Consider the following 18,791-nt stretch of genomic DNA (forward strand, 5'->3'; position numbering starts at 1 on the left):
GCTTCATCAGTAGACACCATCCTCTTCCTTTCATGTGGGACTGGGTAGTCTGAGAAGAGTCTCAAACTACTGAAGGAAGAGTGTGCTTCTGAGAAAAATAATTTGTATTAGAATAAATATTTGCCCTGGCGTTTAATTTTAAATGTTTAATTACAAGATAAAAATGATACTACTGTCAGTAGTCCAAATAAATTGACTGAATGAAAAGAAAGAACCTGCCCCTTATAATATTTTTTCCAAGTGTTCTTAGAAATCTGAATGTCTCATTATTTCAGAATACAGGCACTACCAGCCAGCCCCAGCCCCACTCAAGGGTAACCACTGAAGTCTAGGTGATAGCAACTTTCATGTGAAAAGTATTAGCTGATACAAACTGCCTGAAATGACTGCTGTTTCCTTGCAGGGTTGAAGAAAGTTTCAAAACCTTATTTTGGTCCATCTTTGGCTTGTCTGAAGTGATCTCAGTGGTGCTGAAATATGACCACAAATTCATTGAGAACATTGGCTATGTTCTCTATGGCGTTTATAACGTCACTATGGTGGTAGTGCTGCTCAATATGCTAATAGCCATGATCAACAACTCGTATCAGGAAATTGAGGTAAGACCGGTTAATGGAAAATCCTCTCTCCCTTGGTTTAATTTACATTGCTGTTTTCAGCAATGAAGGTAATGATTTTAGAACCCCCGTGTTTTTAATGTGAAGCCAAAACAGCAAACAGGCATTCATTCTTCCTGGATTGCTCCAAGAAGCACTCCTGTCACCTGCCACATGGCATAGTGGGCACCACACATAAAATGGCCCGACAAAGGCAGAAAGACTCAGGTTCATGACTCTTTACTCTTTACATGTTTCCCCACAGGATGACATACAGGTGACCCACAGCAAATCAAAATAACTGTATCTTTCAGCCCACATTCCCTCTGCCTCTCACATGTATTTATTAATTCCTTTCTGTATGCCATGCCTGTGGTAGGCATGATAATACAGAAATGACTAAGATACAGTCCGTGCCTTTGAAGAACTCAGTTCAGTGAAAAAAGAAAAAAAACATGTCAATCAACAAATTGTAGTGCCTTGGGCCAGAGCACCAAAAGAAGTCCTACAAGGTGCAGAAGGTGCAAAGCAGAGACTGTGATTGGCCATGGGGAGAGGAAGCTTGCAGAGGTGATGCCTGAAGGCCATTCAGAGACTAATACAATTCTGCCAAAAAGATAAGGGAGTCAAGAGAATGTCCCAGGATGCATTCATCAAAATTAAAATGCATAAACCATAATCTATTGATCGAAGCCTTGTTTAGAACAGCAAGAAATTAAAAATAAACTAAATGAGCATTAACAGGAATCTAAATAAATAGATTATGGTGCATCTCAACAGTGAGATACTGTGCAGTTTTAAAAAAGGATGACGATGTTCTCTATACACTGATTTGGTGAAACCTTTACAATAGAGTGTTAAGTGAAAAAAATCAAGTTGTAGAACAATATACATGGTGTACTCTGTGCAAGAAAGGAAGAGAGGGGAATACATATTAATTTATGATTGTATAAGTATTTGAAAGAGTACCTGACAGATGCACGGCAAGGTACTATTAAGAGGTGGTGCTAGGGGACAAAGGTGGTTGGAGGCCTTTCCATTTATACCTCTTTGTGTTTCAGAAATCATGTTATTGATTTATTTATTATAAAGTTATGTAAATAAACTAAAAATTAAAACAAAATAAAATGCACTAACCCCTTCATTCAATAATTCCAATTCTAGGAATAGATCCATGCAGAAATATGATTTTACATAGTTTTTCATTAAAGAAAACCTTGGAAGTACTTCATCAATATTAGAATCTTTAAATAAACTGTAATATAGTATAGGATACTGTATATAATACTATATATAGAATGAGAAAAACTTTGTGCTGACATAGCAAAATTCCTATAATATTGAGGGGGAAAATGCAAGTGATAGAAGAATATAAGTAAATCTTGTTTACATGCAAATGTGAATATACAGAATGAAAAAGTAGAGAAAGATAGAGAAAAGATTCCACACCTTCTGGGGAAGGGAGTAAGAGAGAGGAGTTTTGAAAGGGACATTCACATGTGCTTGTTATATCTCTGCACTTAAATCTTTTATAAGAAACAATTACTTGTGTATTTCTCACATAGAAAAAATAAAGACCTCCATGTATTAGTTAGGTAGATCTTCCATAACAAAATACCACAGACTGGGTGGCTGAAACAACAGAATGTTATTTACTCACAGCTCTGGAGGCTGGAAGTCAAGATCAGTGTCAGCAGGGCTGTTTTCTCCTAAGGCCTCTCCGAGGTTTGCAGGTGGCTGCCTCCTCGTTCTGCCCCCACATGGCCATTCTTCTTTGTGCATGCATCCTTGGTGTATCTTCTTCTCCTTATAATGACATCAGTCATACTAGATTACGGTCCCATCTTTATAACTTCATTTAACCTTAATTACCACTTTGAAGGCCCTATTTCCAAGTACAGTCACATTCTAATGTATGGAGGATTAGAGTTTCAACATATAAATTTTAGGAGGACACATTTGGTCCATAATGCCCTCCAAAAAAAGTATGCTAAATAGTAGGAACAACACAGAAAGGGGTCAAACGATGTGATAGATTAGGCAAGGAAAAGCTAGGCCCTGAAGTCCTCATTCCCCCTCCCCCCTCCCCACCCTCCTTGTACCCTCCCCCTGCGGAAATGCAGCATCTGTTGAGAAACATCTTTTTTTAAAGTGCTATGCCCATTTGGTCACCTATGAGGATGAGCTATTGCTAACTAGTCCTCCCTGCCCTTCTGGGCCTCAGTTTTCCCGTGTGTAAGAGAAACCAGTAATCCGTGGGTCTCTGTACCACTCACCTGAGAAGGTTGGCCCCATCCTAACAAGCATATCACGCTTTGGTCCAAATGAATGTGAAATGTAAAGCCATGTTATTGATGCCTACTAGTTCGGGGCAACCCTGTGGTTTGTAAAGTTATCCCAACAATGTGATGACACAAGATGGACAGAGCTCACTGCAGCCCACACTTCTCCTCCTCAGGTGAGAGTCCTCGCACCCCCCACCCCCGCCCCATCTCACTGGCGGTGCGTGTGCAGGAACATGAGAAGTGGAATAAAGCCTCTTGAAAGTGCCCACTACTCCAGATCACACTGAATTCTGGGAGAGTATATATTAATATAGCCTTCCATGAGAACACTTACTTATTCAGTCAGTAGATCTTGAGTATCTACTGTCCAAATCCACACACACCCTGCTCTGCCCCACCTGCCCTCTTTCTCCATCCAATCAGGCTGCCCACGTGCCATGGCTCCTTGCCCCCTTGCCTCCTCAGGAGCCGCCATTATCCTGACTCCATATGCATCATCACCCTCTCCCTTTCTATCTAGTCCTTCCTGTCAGCATTTAAGTAAGTCTCTGGATCTTAAAAGGTAACTACAAAAAATCCTCCCTCAATCTCACTTTCTAGCTCTCAATCTCTTCCTCTCCTACTCTTTACTGCCAACTTTCTCAAAAGTTGTCTCAAGAGTTGTTTACACTTCTCACTGCCTCTCCTACTCATTAACTCCCACTCTTCTCCACCTCTCAGATCACCCACACTTTAACCTGGTTGGGAACTACACATCCCTTGGATCTCAGCTCAAATGCCAGTCACCAGCACAGCCTTCCCTGATCTCCAGGGCCAGGCCACAGGCCTGAATACCCAGAGCCTCCCACGGCTCTTAGCACAACACTAGGTAAAAGTCTAGCTTATGTATTGTTTAACATACTTGTGTCACTGCCAGAGTATGTGTTTACAAGGGCATGGATTGTCATCCCCAGTGCCTACCTAGCATATGCCAGAATAATAGTAGGTGCTCTATAAATGTTTGCTAAATGCCTGAAAGTTGAACACTATGCACTGTGTAAAGCTACAGAGATAAAAAATAGTATCGCCATAGCCAGTTTTGCTCAGTGGATAGAGCATTGGCCTGTGCACTGATAAGTCCCGGGTTCGATTCCAGTCAGGGGCACATGTCTGGGTTGCGGGCTCAATCCCCAGTAGGGGGCATGTAGGAGGCAGCCAATCAGTGTTATTCTTTCATCACTGATGTTTCTATTTCTTTCTCCCTCTCCCTTCCTCTCTGAAATCAATTTAAAAATGTTTTTTTAAAAAAATAGTATTTACTGAGGGTTTACCAATAGTCTGACATTAAGTGTTTTTCAGGTATTAACTCCTTTAATTCTCAAAACAACCTACGAAGTAGGTATTATTATCCTCATTTTACAGATGAGGAAACTGAGGCCCAGAGCAGCTAAATCACCTGCCACGGTGACAGAGCCTATAAGGAACAGAGCCAGGAGGGCTCCAAAGCCCATGTTCCCACCACTATATTACCATTCCTCTCAGGCCGAGTGTCCCTGTCACACCTCTCTGTTGTACAAGGAGCGACCCCTGCCCTCACAGAGCTCCCAGTCTAAAAGGATGCCCCATAGACCAGGCCAGGTGCTGATGGGGTCTCAGCAAAAGCAAACAAAATGGCCACACCTACTGGTGACGGCCTTATATCTCATGGCACATCCCTGCAACCTCACACAGATGCTTGAATGTAACCAATGCCTGTGGGGAGAGGAAACCACCACTTCTAGAGCACATACTCAATGCCAATCTCAGGGCTATGTGAGGGAGGCAGCATCATCTCCGGAGCCCAGGCCCTTGTCTAAAGTCACACAGCTAGTAGTAAGGGGTTGTGAGCCCAGGTCTGCATGATCCCAAACCCAATGCCTGAGTCCTAGCCGCAAACCCCTAAAGAGCCTGCCTACAGAACACACCTGCTCCCACTTGGAAGCCCAGTTAGCATTTAGGCACTGACACCAACTCAGAAGTAACAGATCTGGGGTTTCAATCTACCACCACCACTAAGGGATGGGGGTAATTATAGTTACTATAGTAACAACTACAGCTGAAATAATTATTACCAAGTCATAGTTATTATGGCCTGACTAACCATAGTCAGGTTTGTTCCCCTTGAATTGCATATGCAGAATCTCTTAGCACCTTCCCTGGAAGCATTCTAACCAATAGAAAATACTCAGTAAGAAATATGCTGTGGTGTCCAATATGGTAGCCACTTACCACATGTACCTAGTGAACACTTGAAGTATGGCTAGTCCAAGTTGAGATGGGCCGTAAGTACAAAATACACACTGATTCTAAGACTCAATATGAGAAAATGTGCAATAGCTCGTTAATAATTTTTATAATGATTACTTGTTGAAATGATAACATCTTGCGTCTACTGGATTAAATACAATATATCACTGAAATTAATTTCACTTGTTCCATTTTACTTTTTATATTGTGGCGACTAGAAAGTAAGTTTACCTATGTGATCAACCTTTGTGGCTCACGTATTTCTGTGGACAATACTGCTCTAAAAGAGTAATATGTTGATGGTGGTATCTCAGCAGAGCTGTGAATGTTTGTGGGTAACAGGAGTAAGTGGCCATGAGATATCTTCTTTGGTTAGAGGCAAGTGGACAATATTGGTAAAAATACCCAGTGTGAGGGGAGAATGAACTGGCTGCTGTTTTCCCTGCTGAATCCAAGAAGTGGAGATCTTTTGGAATGACTAATTGCATAAGGTTTTAGCGAGAGCAAACTCCCCAGTGTACCCCTGTAGTGAGGATCCACAAGTGTATTGGAGTCCTGTTTAGAAATCTGCTTCCAGAACTTGGAGGCTACACCCCCACTCCCACCCCCGAGATTGAGCTCGGCTGTTAAATCATGGCCTTTGGTGGTGTCTTGTTTCCCTTGTTCACAGGAGGATGCAGACGTGGAGTGGAAATTTGCCCGGGCAAAGCTCTGGCTGTCTTATTTTGATGAAGGAAGAACTCTACCTGCTCCTTTCAATCTAGTGCCAAGTCCTAAATCATTTTATTATCTCATAATGAGAATCAAGATGTGCCTCATCAAACTCTGCAAATCCAAGGCCAAAAGCTGTGAAAATGACCTTGAAATGGGCATGCTAAATTCCAAATTCAGGGTAGGTAGCATGGAGTTTATGGGGCTAAGAAGGCAGCAGGAGGGGGAGGAGGAAGTTGTATGTGTTTCATATGGGGCCCCTGATACAAGGAGAGCCAGGCACCAAAAGGGGCCAATACTTTTCAAAACTCTGGGCACATCAGCAAAGCTACAGCACCAGCAGTAGTGACGGGGGCCACCTGCTCCCTGCAGCTCCTTGGGCAGGTGCATTGCTGGGGGCTCAAGCCCAGGCCCCAGTTTAGGGGAACTCCTTAGTGGACTTGGAAGTATAATAGCTCTTCCTGGAATGTAACTGGAGAATGATCTCTGGGAAGAAAGGTTCCTTGCCCATTACCTCCTCCTCCTGAGGTTTCTCAATATTCGCACATTAAAACCTCTAAGGAGTCCTGGAGGACAGACACACATATAACTTTAACTCAGTGCTTTCCAGAATTGACAAACAATATTCCATAACCTGTTGGCATCCTACAGAACTAAACTGTTCTAAGGAAGCCAAGCAGCACTGGGCATATTGACCTCCCAAGGGACCTCTTTTTAGGGACCACCCCAAAAGTGGGTGTTATTCAAGTCCTACTAGGTATGTATGAATTATGTATTATGTATGTATTTTTCTTCTAGAAGACTCGATACCAGGCTGGCATGAGGAATTCTGAGAACCTGACAGCAAATAACACTTTCAGCAAACCCACCAGATACCAGGTAACCACACTTTACTCAGGCATAGGCATAAGTGGATTCCATTAAGGCACGGATTCAGTCACATGGCTGTGTCATCCCCTCAGAACACCGCTTCAGTCTTTCCTTCATTCAGTGAATATTTACTGGGTGCTTCCTGTATTCCAGGCACTGTGCTAATTAATAGGGATAAAGATATGATTCCTATCTTAATGGAACTTCAGTAAGGGAGACAATGAGCAAGTAAACACACAGATACATACATTCAAACTGATAAAAGTGCCAAGAAGAGAACAACAGGATGAAAAGATGGAGAAAATAGGGAGCCCCTGCTTAGATATGGTTATCAGAGGAGGCCCCTTCAAGGAGAGGGCAGTTAGCTAAGACCTCATAAATGAGTAGGGGGCAGCATATGGGGCCTTCCAGGCAAAGGAAAAACATCAGCAAGAGCTGGAGGGATGAAACTAGGCAGGTCCAGAGAAGCTGGAGCCCAGCCAGCAGAGGGGATGGGAGGGGAAGGGAATAAAGTCAGAGGAGAAAGCATGCAGCCAGACCAAGATCAGGGTGTGGTCTACATGACCACTGAGTAAGGCAATTGGGAGAGCTTAACTTGGGGGAGAAGATAAAATTTTATTTATGCTTTAAGAGGTATACTTAATTGCTATAATGAGAGAAAATTGGTGGGGATTAGAGAGTAAGCAGGGAGACCAGTGAGGACAATGTGACAGTCCTGCAGGTGCAGGGGATAGTGGCTTGGATTGGGGTATAAGTAGGATGATGGAAAGAAGCAGAGATTCTGGATACAGAGCCAATGGAACCTGAAGCGTACAAACAGGTATGTGGTATGGAGAGGCAGCATGACTCCCAGGTATTTGTCTTAAGCCACCAGGTGGCTATTGCTGCCTCCAGTGAGCGCCTGGCCTTAGACTCCCAGCCTGCAAACTCTGTTATAAAAATTAGAAGATGATCTCTTGTCCTTACATTGCTTTTGGAAATTCATGTCAAATCTCTGTATCAGTCTGAATCAGCCCGTGAGCCAGTGATAAATGGAAACTACAGGTTATTGATTATAAAAGAGCAGCCATTCTTTTCCTGACTCTTCCTTCCTTATGATCAGTGGTTTGATCCATGCTGATCATTTCTTATCAGATGTAAATTTGAAGCTGTTCTGAGTGTTCCTCTGGGCCCAGGCGATGTGTCCCTAGTGCCACCATCCCAGAGGGAGCAACTGCAGATGTAGCATCTTCCAGACACAGATCCTTAATTGAATCTCCATCTATATTTCAGAAGTCAGCTGTGTGGTGAAGAGGATTTAAGTACAACTAAGAAATGACTCATCCCTCAAAATACTAGTATTATCAGATAACACAGGCTAAAAATTGGCAATGGGCAAATCTTATATTTAATCTCACATAAAATCGGGCCTACCCAGTTTGATCTGCTTTGAGTTATTTTACAGGAGATTCTCAGAGAGAAGTTTAGATTTTCTGTGTTATCGAAAAGATAGATAACTCTGGGGTTAAGGGCCAAATCTCTCCTGCTGAGATAGAGGAAGACTCGTTATGTGGTGTATGTCCTGTTTTTCAAAGGCCATCTCAGTGCCATCCCATTTCTGTTCTTCATCATCTCTGAGTGAGCCTGGCAGCCTCCCATCCCTTGGAGAGTTTTCTGCTATGATTAAAGAAACTGGTCAGTTTGCAGCTTCAAGCTACTGATAACCTTGGAAAACTGCTCACCCAGTGTTCTGTGAATCCACCATGAAAAGCCTGAGGCTACTTATTCAACCAGTTGTCACAAAAAAAGAAGGAAGGAAAACTGAACCAAAGCTGTCAGAGGACAGTAAACAGGAGCAGAGAGCACCTTACATTTGTCCTTTGTTCAGCCCTGCTCACCAGTTCTGCTTACACAGGAGTAAACCTTGAGAAGACTTGAAAGGACAGCTGGGAGCAGACTAGACGAGAGCATTGGTATGATCTCACCATATTGCTGTGAGAGGGGCAGTATCTTTAACCCCATTTTACAGATGAGAGAACTGATGCTCAATGGCAAAGGTCACACAGCTGGTTGAACTGAGATCTGACTCAGAAGGACACGGTCTTACACCACACACGCTGCCCAGGCACTGGCCCACCCTTCATCTTCACAGTGTTGCACTAAAGCAGTGGTTCTCAACCTTCTGGCCCTTTAAATATAGCTCCTCATGTTGTGACCCAACCATAAAATTATTTTCGTTGCTACTTCATAACTGTAATGTTGCTACTGTTATGAATCGTAATATAAATTTCTGATATGCAGGATGGTCTTAGGTGACCCCTGTGAAAGGGTCTTTTGACCGCCAAAGGGGTCGCGACCCACAGGTTGAGAATCGCTGCATTAGAGCCTTTCTGGGACCTGCCCTTCCTGTGCTTGACAGTCACTATGAAGAGATTCAGCTGAGCCTTTGCAGCCTGAGGGAAGGCAAGGAGCAGCGGAGGCACTCCGCTCTCACCAGCTAGCAGCAGTAACTGGGAAGCACAGTGAAGGACTCAGACAAGCAATTACAAGGCTCATCTTTTTTCTTGGGCCCACTGGTGGCTTCCCAGCTGCATTGCTTTCTTCCCAAAGCAACTTCCAATGTGCAGAGATCAGGAGAAGCCCAATCTGCTCCCTCTGTTTTACTATCCAGGCTGCACCCAGAGCTGCCATCTCACTGAGCACAAACGCCGCCAGCCTCTGACACGTTCTCGGTTCTGAGAAATTCTGTAACATTCCCAGTAACACAAAAGCTCTTTGTTCATCCATTGAAGCTTGTTTCCTTTGTGTCTCTTCCATAGATCTGCTTGACTGTTCAATCTTAGTGCCCTCAGATGTTTCTTTGAAGCTGTCAGTTCTTCGTTCTTGGCTTGCTCTCCATTGTCAGGGAAGGCATTTCCTTCAGAGGACCTCTGTGCTTTGCTTTCTTAGGCTTCCAGGCATCTGAATTGTTATTTTTAACAAAACTGGTTCCTTACTTTTTCATGTTTTTTTCCCAGCCTGGGTTCTATGGATACGAGACTAAACAATGGAACAAAACCATGATATCAACAAGGTGGCCATAGTGTGCCTTCTATCAAAGCTCCCATGATCTGTTCCAAGATCCAGTGTGTCAGTTTCTTAGGGTGTGTACTGACCCTGTATACGCACTCTTTGAGAGGTAGATTTCCTTCATGGAAATAGCAACAAGCCATATACCAAATGAAACACAGAATCTAGGCACAGTCCATCATTCGAATAAGCCCATCCTTGATGATACAATACCTTCCCCCCAATCCAATGGGGAGTCCTCCTTTTCACATTCTATATGGCCTTTTCTGTAGCGATCAAAGCAAATAGAAGAGACAATTTGCCAGTGCTGATTTCCTCTATTCTGGTGTCTGATGAACCCAGTGTAACACATGACTGTCCTAGGATCCATTCTGTCCACTCTCTTCCAAATGTTCCTCAAATTCTATTTTCCTAGGTGAAAATACTTGCTTCCCTTTGGATTCTACTTCATTTGCCATCTTCGACATAGCATATGTGTTCTCTCCTTCATCTATGTCTTTAGCTGCCCTGGCTGCACAGAGAGAGTGGTCTCTTCCACAGAAAGACTTTCTATTTTCCCTTCACCAGCAGCATCCAGACATCAGCAGCCTCTTGGAATCTGGGCAAGAGGAACTGTGTGCCTTCTTCCCTGGATTTAGGTCTCAAGGTCACAATCATCCTTACCCATTGTCCGTCTCAGTATTAATTCTTTTGCCTGAGTCATGTCACTAAATAGACTCCTCTCTTGCTCTTGCTAAATGCATGGGAGAGGTGGGCCAAGTGGCCAACGATGAAAGTATGTAAACCTGGAGCTTATCATCTCCTTGAAGTGAAGGGACTCTATGGAAGCTAGCAAGGAGATATCACAAATTAATCATAAAGGAACACGCTTTCCTTAATGCAGTGAAGGAGTGAGGGCTTTTAATGTCCATCTTTTCTGGAAGCAGAGATCCTGTGTAGTATCCATTTTAATAGAGCTTTGGGGGCATTTTCTAACTATTTCAGACTTCCTGGGGACAAGACTGGCATCTTGCTCCTGCTGATCCCAAGTTGTTGGACATGCACATGTCAGAGGGGAAGCTAGGTCCCCGTCAGGACATGAAGTTTGTAAGCAACTGACAGATGGTCACACTATTCTCCTATTTTTCTTGAAAAGCAACAACTAACTAGACCCTCTTAAGTTGTACTAGCCCAGTCCTCACACCTGAGGACTGGGGACAGTAGAGCATTTTCTAGATTGAAGGGACCTGAATTCTGTCCCTCGTTTAGCTGTGGGATGTCAAGCAGGTTAACTTCTCTCAAGGTACTTTGCAAGAACCTTGGAACAACTTCTGGCCCTTTAAATACAGTTCCTCATGTTGTGACCCAACCATAAAATTATTTTCGTTACTACTTCATAACTGTAATGTTGCTACTGTTATGAATCGTCATGTAAATATCTGATATGCAGGATGGTCTTAGGCGACCCCTGTGAAAGGGTCGTTCGACCACCAAAGGGGTCGCGACCCACAGGTTGAGAACCGCTGTACTAGCCTGAAAGTTTGCTGTGGGAGAATACTTCTGAATTCCTATTCAGTAAGGATGTTAGATGCTTGGTGTCTGGATTGTTTGTTCTGTTTGTGTGTGTGTGTGTTTTTCTCAGAGACTGGTTTTGGGTAAGTTTTGTTTTGTTTCTTCAATTCTAAGTGAAAAGAACATTAATGAGCCCATGGAAAGGCATATATTCTTGTAACTTAGGTAACCTGCCTCAATGACCAGAAGAATATCAATGAGGAAATCTGGCACTAACTACTAACATGACAAAACTCAGGCCTCTCTGAGAAAGAACAGCAGGAAGGGAACTTGCTAATTAATGATTCAGCCTGAAATTGGATCATAATTCAAACCACAGAGCAACTGGACCCTCAGCCAGCTAAGGGCTGGGGAGGGACAGCACTGGTCTAAGTGGACTGACAGAGCTCACCAGAGAGAGCTTTTGCCAGGTCCAGTCTAAGTCTTGGAATCACAGGGCCAGGAGACATCTTCTCAACAAGGTCTTCACTATTAAGGCACTGAGAGAAGCACTGTTTGATGATGATAATGAGTTAAATCCTCTAGCTCTTTGTATCATGCCTTTTACTTACAAGAAGCTTTTCCTGAACCCATGTAGTCAGAGAGAAGTTAACCTGCTTGACATCCCACAGCTAAACGAGGGACAGAATTCAGGTCCCTTCAATCTAGAAAATGCTCTACTGTCCCCAGTCCTCAGGTGTGAGCAGGTGAGCAGATCATAGGAAGGTATGACCAAGGAGCAGGGAATCCCTCCCTCTCTGCCTGGCTGCTCATCTCTTGCAAGATTCAAGTCTCAGCTACCAGAATACTTTTAAATCCTGTGATTTTGCAAGAACCTTGGAACAACTAGCTGGCAAAATCCAAAGTTCACCCCCTTTAGTTTTTCTTACACTTGGCTCTATTCTTGGTGTCTCCTGTTTGTTCATGCCTTATTTGCGTAAAGAATCGAGTGTCTGCATATTAAATGAATCTACAAGCCAAATCCTTCCCCTCCTACATGACAAGGGATGCAGGATCAGACACGTGGGGTTTCTTGACAAAACTTCCCAAGCCTGGCTATATCTGTTTCTGCCTATAGTAGGAATTTTCCAATGTATGGTGGGCTTGTCCTCCAACCCTGGTCCTGATTCTGTACTAAGCACATCTCCACTCACACACAGCGCCTCAAAGGGAGACAGCTACACCAGGCTGGCTGCTAAGACTTAGTACTCCCTCCTGATCACATCAGTTGTTGAACTAGAAGAAAATGTTTCGGAGCTGAAGCCCCAAGAAGAGGATATAACAGGCTGAGGACATAACAGGCTGAGGTCACAGAGAAGGGCAGGGATGGGTCAGGCCTTGGACCTTAGAGCAGTGTCCATGGATCTTAGATGATTCTCTCTCTCTCTTTGGCTCGCCCTCCTGCCACTGAGAGTATCCTGTTCTTCCATCCCAGGGTCAGGTGGTATTAAATCCTTGGGGGAGGAGTTAAACAGAGGGGCTGGCCCAGGTTCCCCCACGAGGCAGGGCACCAAGGTGGGTAGACTCCCATCAGCTGACCAAAATCTGCAGGGGAATTGTACATACACAGTGCAGGCTGCCTCTGTACTTAGCCAAGCTTGTCTGATGCCTTCCTTGTGTTCACATTTCAGAAAATCATGAAACGGCTCATAAAAAGATATGTCCTGAAGGCCCAGGTGGACAGAGAAAATGACGAAGTCAATGAAGGTAAGAGACTGGATCAGTTTCCTGCAGGGCGGCAGGAGTTGGGCAGGGTCTCACCAGGCTACAATCACAGTGGGGTTGAGAAATACTGGGGTTGTCAGATTCTGAGAGCCTGGAGGTGAGACAGGATGGAGCCAGCTGGACCTGAGGCAGTGGCAGAATCAGAAGGAGGTGTGTAGGACGGAGACCGCTAGTCCCTTGCTGGCTATCCGCTGAAACAGCCCTTGGCTCTAATCTCGAGTCTGTCCTCTAGTCTGGCTGTAGCATGGAGCCACTCATCTCAGAACCAGCAGTGGGACACACACCTTCCCCACCCCCACTTCTCATGCTGCCAGCTCTCATGCTCCTTCTGTCATCACATCTCTCTGACCCACTCTTCCACTTTTAAAGACTTGTGATTAGATTGGATAAACCAAAATCACCTCCCTATTTAAGGTCAGCTGATTAGCAACCTTAATTCTATTTGCAACTGTAGTTCCCTTTTGCCACGTCACATAACGTATTCATAGATGGGACACCAGGTATTAGGATCAGGATATCTTTGGGGGGTGGAATAATTATTCTGCCTACCACAGTGGTGGCTGCCTTGAGTTGGCCTCATGGCCATTGAATTCAGGATGGCCCAGAATTCCTCATTCCATGGTGTACATGCAGGTTACAGCAGACTACACACCTCCTTCTGATTCTGCCACTGTCTCAGTCCAGCTGGCTCCATCCTCTCTCAATTCCAGGCTCTCAGCATCTGACCACCCCAGTTTCTCAACCCCACCTCAGAGACACTTGTTAAAAATACACATCCAGACCCAATGAAACAAGCTCCTCCTTAAATAAAGGCACTAGTCTACCCCTCTCTTGAGCCACAGGGGCCTATAGGAAGAGTTTGGTCAATATCAGTGACCCTCTGCTTCACCCTGGGGCTGAAGCTATCTAGGGACTGAGCAACAGCCCTACTACCTACCTCTACTTTTCTACCTCAATCACAAAATTGCCTCGAGCATGTGTAATTGTGACTGACAAGAAGATACCTGATCATAGAAGGTAGGGCTGCTCAGGTTTCATGCCCCTGGAATTACACCAAGAAAGTGCGGCTCAGTGAAGCTCCCAGTGAGTTTTGAGGGATGTCAAAACTGACCGAATTGTACCTTTAAGACCTCTACAATGTATGTATGTAAGGCACGCCTAGGAAACAGATGTGAATAATGTGTCCTCAGGCAGTGATTTCAGTATCTATAATATCAGGAAATATTCAACTCAGCTCTGTGGTTAATAAAACAGTTCCCACAGCCCAGGTCCACGTGGATTTCTAACCCTGTGGTTCACTGTGGAAATAAGTGGACGTCCTCACCTGGGGGTCCCTTGTATGGAAGGAGGGGCAGTAGGCTTGTCACAGGGCTTCCATGACATAGTGCTGCTTACGTGGTCGGGACGGGCCCGGCTCCTGTGTTGGCTGCCCAGTTCTATGGCCCAGTTAATCATGCTAAGTTGCTCCCCTCGCACTCGGGAGTTTCTCCCCTCTGCAAATAATGACAGAACAATACAGGTGCATCATGAAAACAAGGGTTCCAGTTAATGAGGGTGTTACTCAGACTCTTAAAATCTACCTTTACTGGCTCTAAGACCAATATTCTAACAATCATTATATGAAATAGACACTAGCAATTTACAACCATGATCTTGACTCCTCCATCCAGCTCAAACCCTTACCAGAGAGCTTAACCAGGAATGGGAGGAGAGCAGTCTCAAATAGATGGGTATGTCCTTTAGTGGTAGCAGCTGGGCAGTACTTAGGTCAAAAAGAAGCCCCTGTCCCCTCACCAACACCCCTGGTGGGCTAGACCAATAACCTGGCATTCTGCTGGAAAGACAAACGCCCAAATGCATGTGGCATGAGCGCCTCCTGCCTGCTCACACTCACCAAAATCTCACCTGTACTTGCAGGTGAACTGAAGGAAATCAAGCAAGATATCTCCAGCCTGCGCTATGAGCTTCTTGAAGAGAAATCTCAAGCTACTGGGGAGCTGGCAGACCTGATCCAACAACTCAGTGAGAAATTTGGAAAGAATTTAAACAAAGACCACCTGAGGGTGAACAAGGGTAAAGACATTTAACAGTCCATATGGGCATATATAACTTCTACCAGCATTCCAAGGCCAGGCTTAATGCCCTGGCCACCAGCTCTGGTGGCAAGGGTCCCAAAACCACTCCCCTAGGACCCTAAAGGGATCCACTGGCTCTGTCCTGAGCAGCCTTGCTGATATCTGTAGCCCAGTGGCCTGCCTTGATCCAGAACTGTCATGAATCTAGGCTGTTGAATGAGAAACTTGACCACAGGAGGGGAGGAAGTGCCCCCACACTCACACACATACACGTGTGAGACCTTTAGTCCAGCCACAGTGACATACATCCGGTGGCTAGTGCAGGAAAAGGCCTTCTGGGATGCACATGCACCCTCCCCCTGCACAGTTCCGTCTGTGTCCTGGGAAGACAAACCACCTCACCCCATGTGCCCCTTCTCAACCCCTCCCTGCCACCCACACATCCAAACAGAACCGGGAGGTAACCTGTGATCTATTCTTAAGTGCCAGATGAGAACACAGATAGCCTAATAGCAAAATAGTTCTATTTGTTTATAAAAAATTTAAAAATACTAAATCAAAAATTGCAGTGTAGGTAGCACTGTTCAAAATCCAAATGATGTATTTTTACCTTTATTAAGATTATCTTGTATTTACTATTTTTACCTAAACTGAAAAGAAATAAAATTACCTCATAATAGCCTGGGGAGCCTCTGTGAATGTGCTGCCCTCCTGCTATCCTGTGCCGTCTGGAGGTGGATTTGGGAGTCCATGAACCAGTGGTTCTCTGGGAAGAAAATGGAGCAGGTATGAGGAGGGAAGACACTCACCCCCTCCCCAGGGTCATGCAGCCACCCCCACCTAAAAGCCCCTTCTCCTATCCCCATAACTAGTGACCCTAACTTCACCAACTCAGGAAGGAGAAAACGGAAATGGTGAGCAATACGTTGTCTCTGGCCCCACCTCTCGCCCACTCCCTGTGTGTGTGTGTGTGTTGGGGCGGGGGCGTAGGTGCAGGGGCAGAGGGGGACGCGAGTGCCAGGTGAAAGGGAGCCAAAAATCTTTCTGGAGGAGCCTAGGTGTGAGTGGGAAGAGTGGCCACCAGAGGGCGCCCCAGTCCCAAACAACACCCATTGGGAGCAGGTTGGATACCTTTGGACTCCAGGAGAGCCTCCTAGCCCCAAGCCCCAAGGAAACAGCTATAGTAACACTCGCTGGATGTACTGAGTGAGCACTTGCTGAGTACCAGGCACTGTGCTGATGACTTTGCCTGCATCAGTCCACTGAACCCTCACAGCAACCCTGATCCGGGTCACAAATTCAGATGCCTTGCAGACACCCTGGATGAGTAAAATACATGTGTGTTTTGTGTATGCATATGTGGGGGGGAGGGGTCATGACATACAGTATGTCTTCAGAGATGAAAGTTTTTTACTTAACTGTGCTCTAAGAAAAGAGCAGATCAAATGGGGCAATGAACAGAACTGAAGGTGATCCCAGCACTGGGGGTGATGAGGGGCCACAACAAACTAGAAGGCTATGCCCTCCAAAAACTGGTCAAGGACACTCAGCCTAGCCAATTATTACCCTGAGGAATACAAGCTCAGTTTTGCTGAATCTCCCCAATTTCTTGGTGGTAGGGAGAAGCCCACATTTGTTGGGTCCGTGGTAACTGGAGAAGATGCCCTGAAATGTGGCTCCAAACCTGGGCCCTCCTGGCACCACCACCCATTGCTCACACAAAAAATAAACAGAGGCATCAGAGGGATACCAGGGCATAGTGTGTGTTCAGGGAGCTTTACAGAGGTAAATTCTGCTTCTGACCTGCGAATCCGAAAGTGCCCATCAGACTGTGTGCTTGTCTTTGTGGTGGTGCACTGTTCTAGAGAGAATACCTATAGCTTTGCTCAGATACTCCTCCATGGCCCCCAAAGCCTGGTGAGGGCTGAATTCACTCAGGAGATATTTACTGAGCCCCTTGCCAGGTGCAGGGGATGAGACACATGCTTCCAACAGGGCTTCTTTTGAAGCCTGGATTCTGAACAGAGAGGCTGAGATGCTCTGTAGGAAGAGCAATTGATTTATCCAGGGAACAAATTAGCAACATTTCTGGAATTTCCTTTCAGATCCCTTACTTGTCTTCATCAGAATGCTAATAAACACTTCTAAGATGCATTATTCAATTCCCCTATCTGCCTTCGACCAGAGGCAGCTGGCAACCCCATTTTTAAATCCCAGGGCGTCTTTTCCCTATCACACCTAAGTCTCAAATACACCCTGTAAGGAGATAAAGGGGGGAAAATCCCACTAAGTAATTAAAAATTATCCATTAGGCTTTAGATGGCACGTCTGGGAGGTGAAGGTAGTCCAGGAATGGATTCATGGCTGCTAGAAGGATGTGGGGGAGGAAAGGAACCCCTCTTTTGTCAAAAGCTTTTAGAGAGGCCTTGAAACTGAGGGCTGGCAGAGCTATCAGCCTGGAGTGGGTGGGTGGAGGGGGGTACAAGAGCTTAGTGATTTTCCAGGCACTGACAACCTTCCTCATGCCCCTTCCTCCCCTCCCCCCGCCCCCCCTCCCTTCCATCTCCTTGGCTCCTGTTGACTTAGCCAGGCAGGGGAAGCAGTTCTTAGAAAAAAAAAACAGAAGAGTGAGGACTGAAGTCTGGGAGGGGCTCAAGGGCGGACAACAGGAGGAGAAAGGGCCCAAACCTCCCTGAAAAGTCCCCAGACACCCCCAAGTCCATCCCCTTACAACATTCTGCATGCCTGCCTTTGTTTAGTCTGTAACTAATGTATACATGTAGGCCTGTCTCTGCTGCTCAGGGGAAGTTCCATGAGGGGTCCAGGCTGTTTTAGCCCCACTGTGCCCTGGCACAGAGGCAAGGACTTAGCCACTCAGTGAATCACTGCTGAGCAGACCCCAATTTTCTCAGATTCCTTCAAATGGCACCTCAGGCTCTGAAATCTGGTGAGTGTTTGGGAAATACAAGCCACCCCTGCTGCAGCTCAGTGCAGGGTCAGCAGCAATGTGCGCCTGTTTCCCTCTGGTCACAGCATGAAAGGAGGCCTGGCTCTGGCACCCTCTGCTATTACTGAACTTCTTCAGACCCTGCCCCTGCCCCAAGCCAGACAAGCATCGTGCAGACCCAGCTGGGGGTGCTGAGGGGCTCGGGAATGGCAGCTCCGCCCAGGTCTCCTGGTGACCAGTAGTTAAGCAGCAAGTTCTCCAGCAACTTGTCCCCTTCTGATGGCTCATATTAGGACTCCACAATCCTAGTGACACTTCGTGCACAAAAAGACCCCAATTAGTCCCTAGAGCTATTCCTAAAGGACAAGTGCTCATACACTTGAGAAAGCACAGCTGGCCTCCTCTGCCCATCATAGGGCATCTCCTTCTCTCCCAATAAGGTCCATAAGACAAAAGGTTGGCCAACACAGTCTGAGCCGTGTTCCCTGATGTGGGTACAACTCTGCGAGAGCTCTTCCAAGGGGCCATAGGCCTGGGAAGACCACCACAAGTCACCTTCGTGTCCGTTGCTCCCACCCCGCAGGGAGTGGGGGTGAGACACCTTGCCCTGCTCAGGAGCACAGTGTCGGGTTAAAAATAAGTGGTCGCACCACCTGTCACTCCTCAAAGTGCTCATTAAGGCTTATGTAAAGTATAGAGTCTCAGGCTCCCAGAGGCTGACAGGAATTAGGAGTTTTGA

General features: G+C 45.6%; 1 protein-coding gene across 1 annotated transcript in view; it reads left to right on the forward strand.

The window, feature by feature from the left end:
* TRPC7 (transient receptor potential cation channel subfamily C member 7) overlaps nt 1-15,117 on the forward strand; it is a 128,754-nt gene extending 113,637 nt beyond the window's left edge. Inside the window, exons 8-12 of the mRNA XM_070417151.1 lie at nt 404-599; nt 5,817-6,038; nt 6,656-6,736; nt 12,937-13,012; nt 14,948-15,117. Coding sequence (XP_070273252.1) covers nt 404-599; nt 5,817-6,038; nt 6,656-6,736; nt 12,937-13,012; nt 14,948-15,117 — 745 coding nt within the window. The remainder of the gene's footprint in view (nt 1-403; nt 600-5,816; nt 6,039-6,655; nt 6,737-12,936; nt 13,013-14,947) is intronic.
* Nucleotides 15,118-18,791: the final 3,674 nt, after the last annotated feature.

The sequence above is a fragment of the Myotis yumanensis genome, unplaced genomic scaffold, assembly GCF_028538775.1.
Source record: "Myotis yumanensis isolate MYYU_CA2020_CCGP unplaced genomic scaffold, mMyoYum1.0.hap1 SCAF_5, whole genome shotgun sequence".
Taxonomy (NCBI): domain Eukaryota; kingdom Metazoa; phylum Chordata; class Mammalia; order Chiroptera; family Vespertilionidae; genus Myotis; species Myotis yumanensis.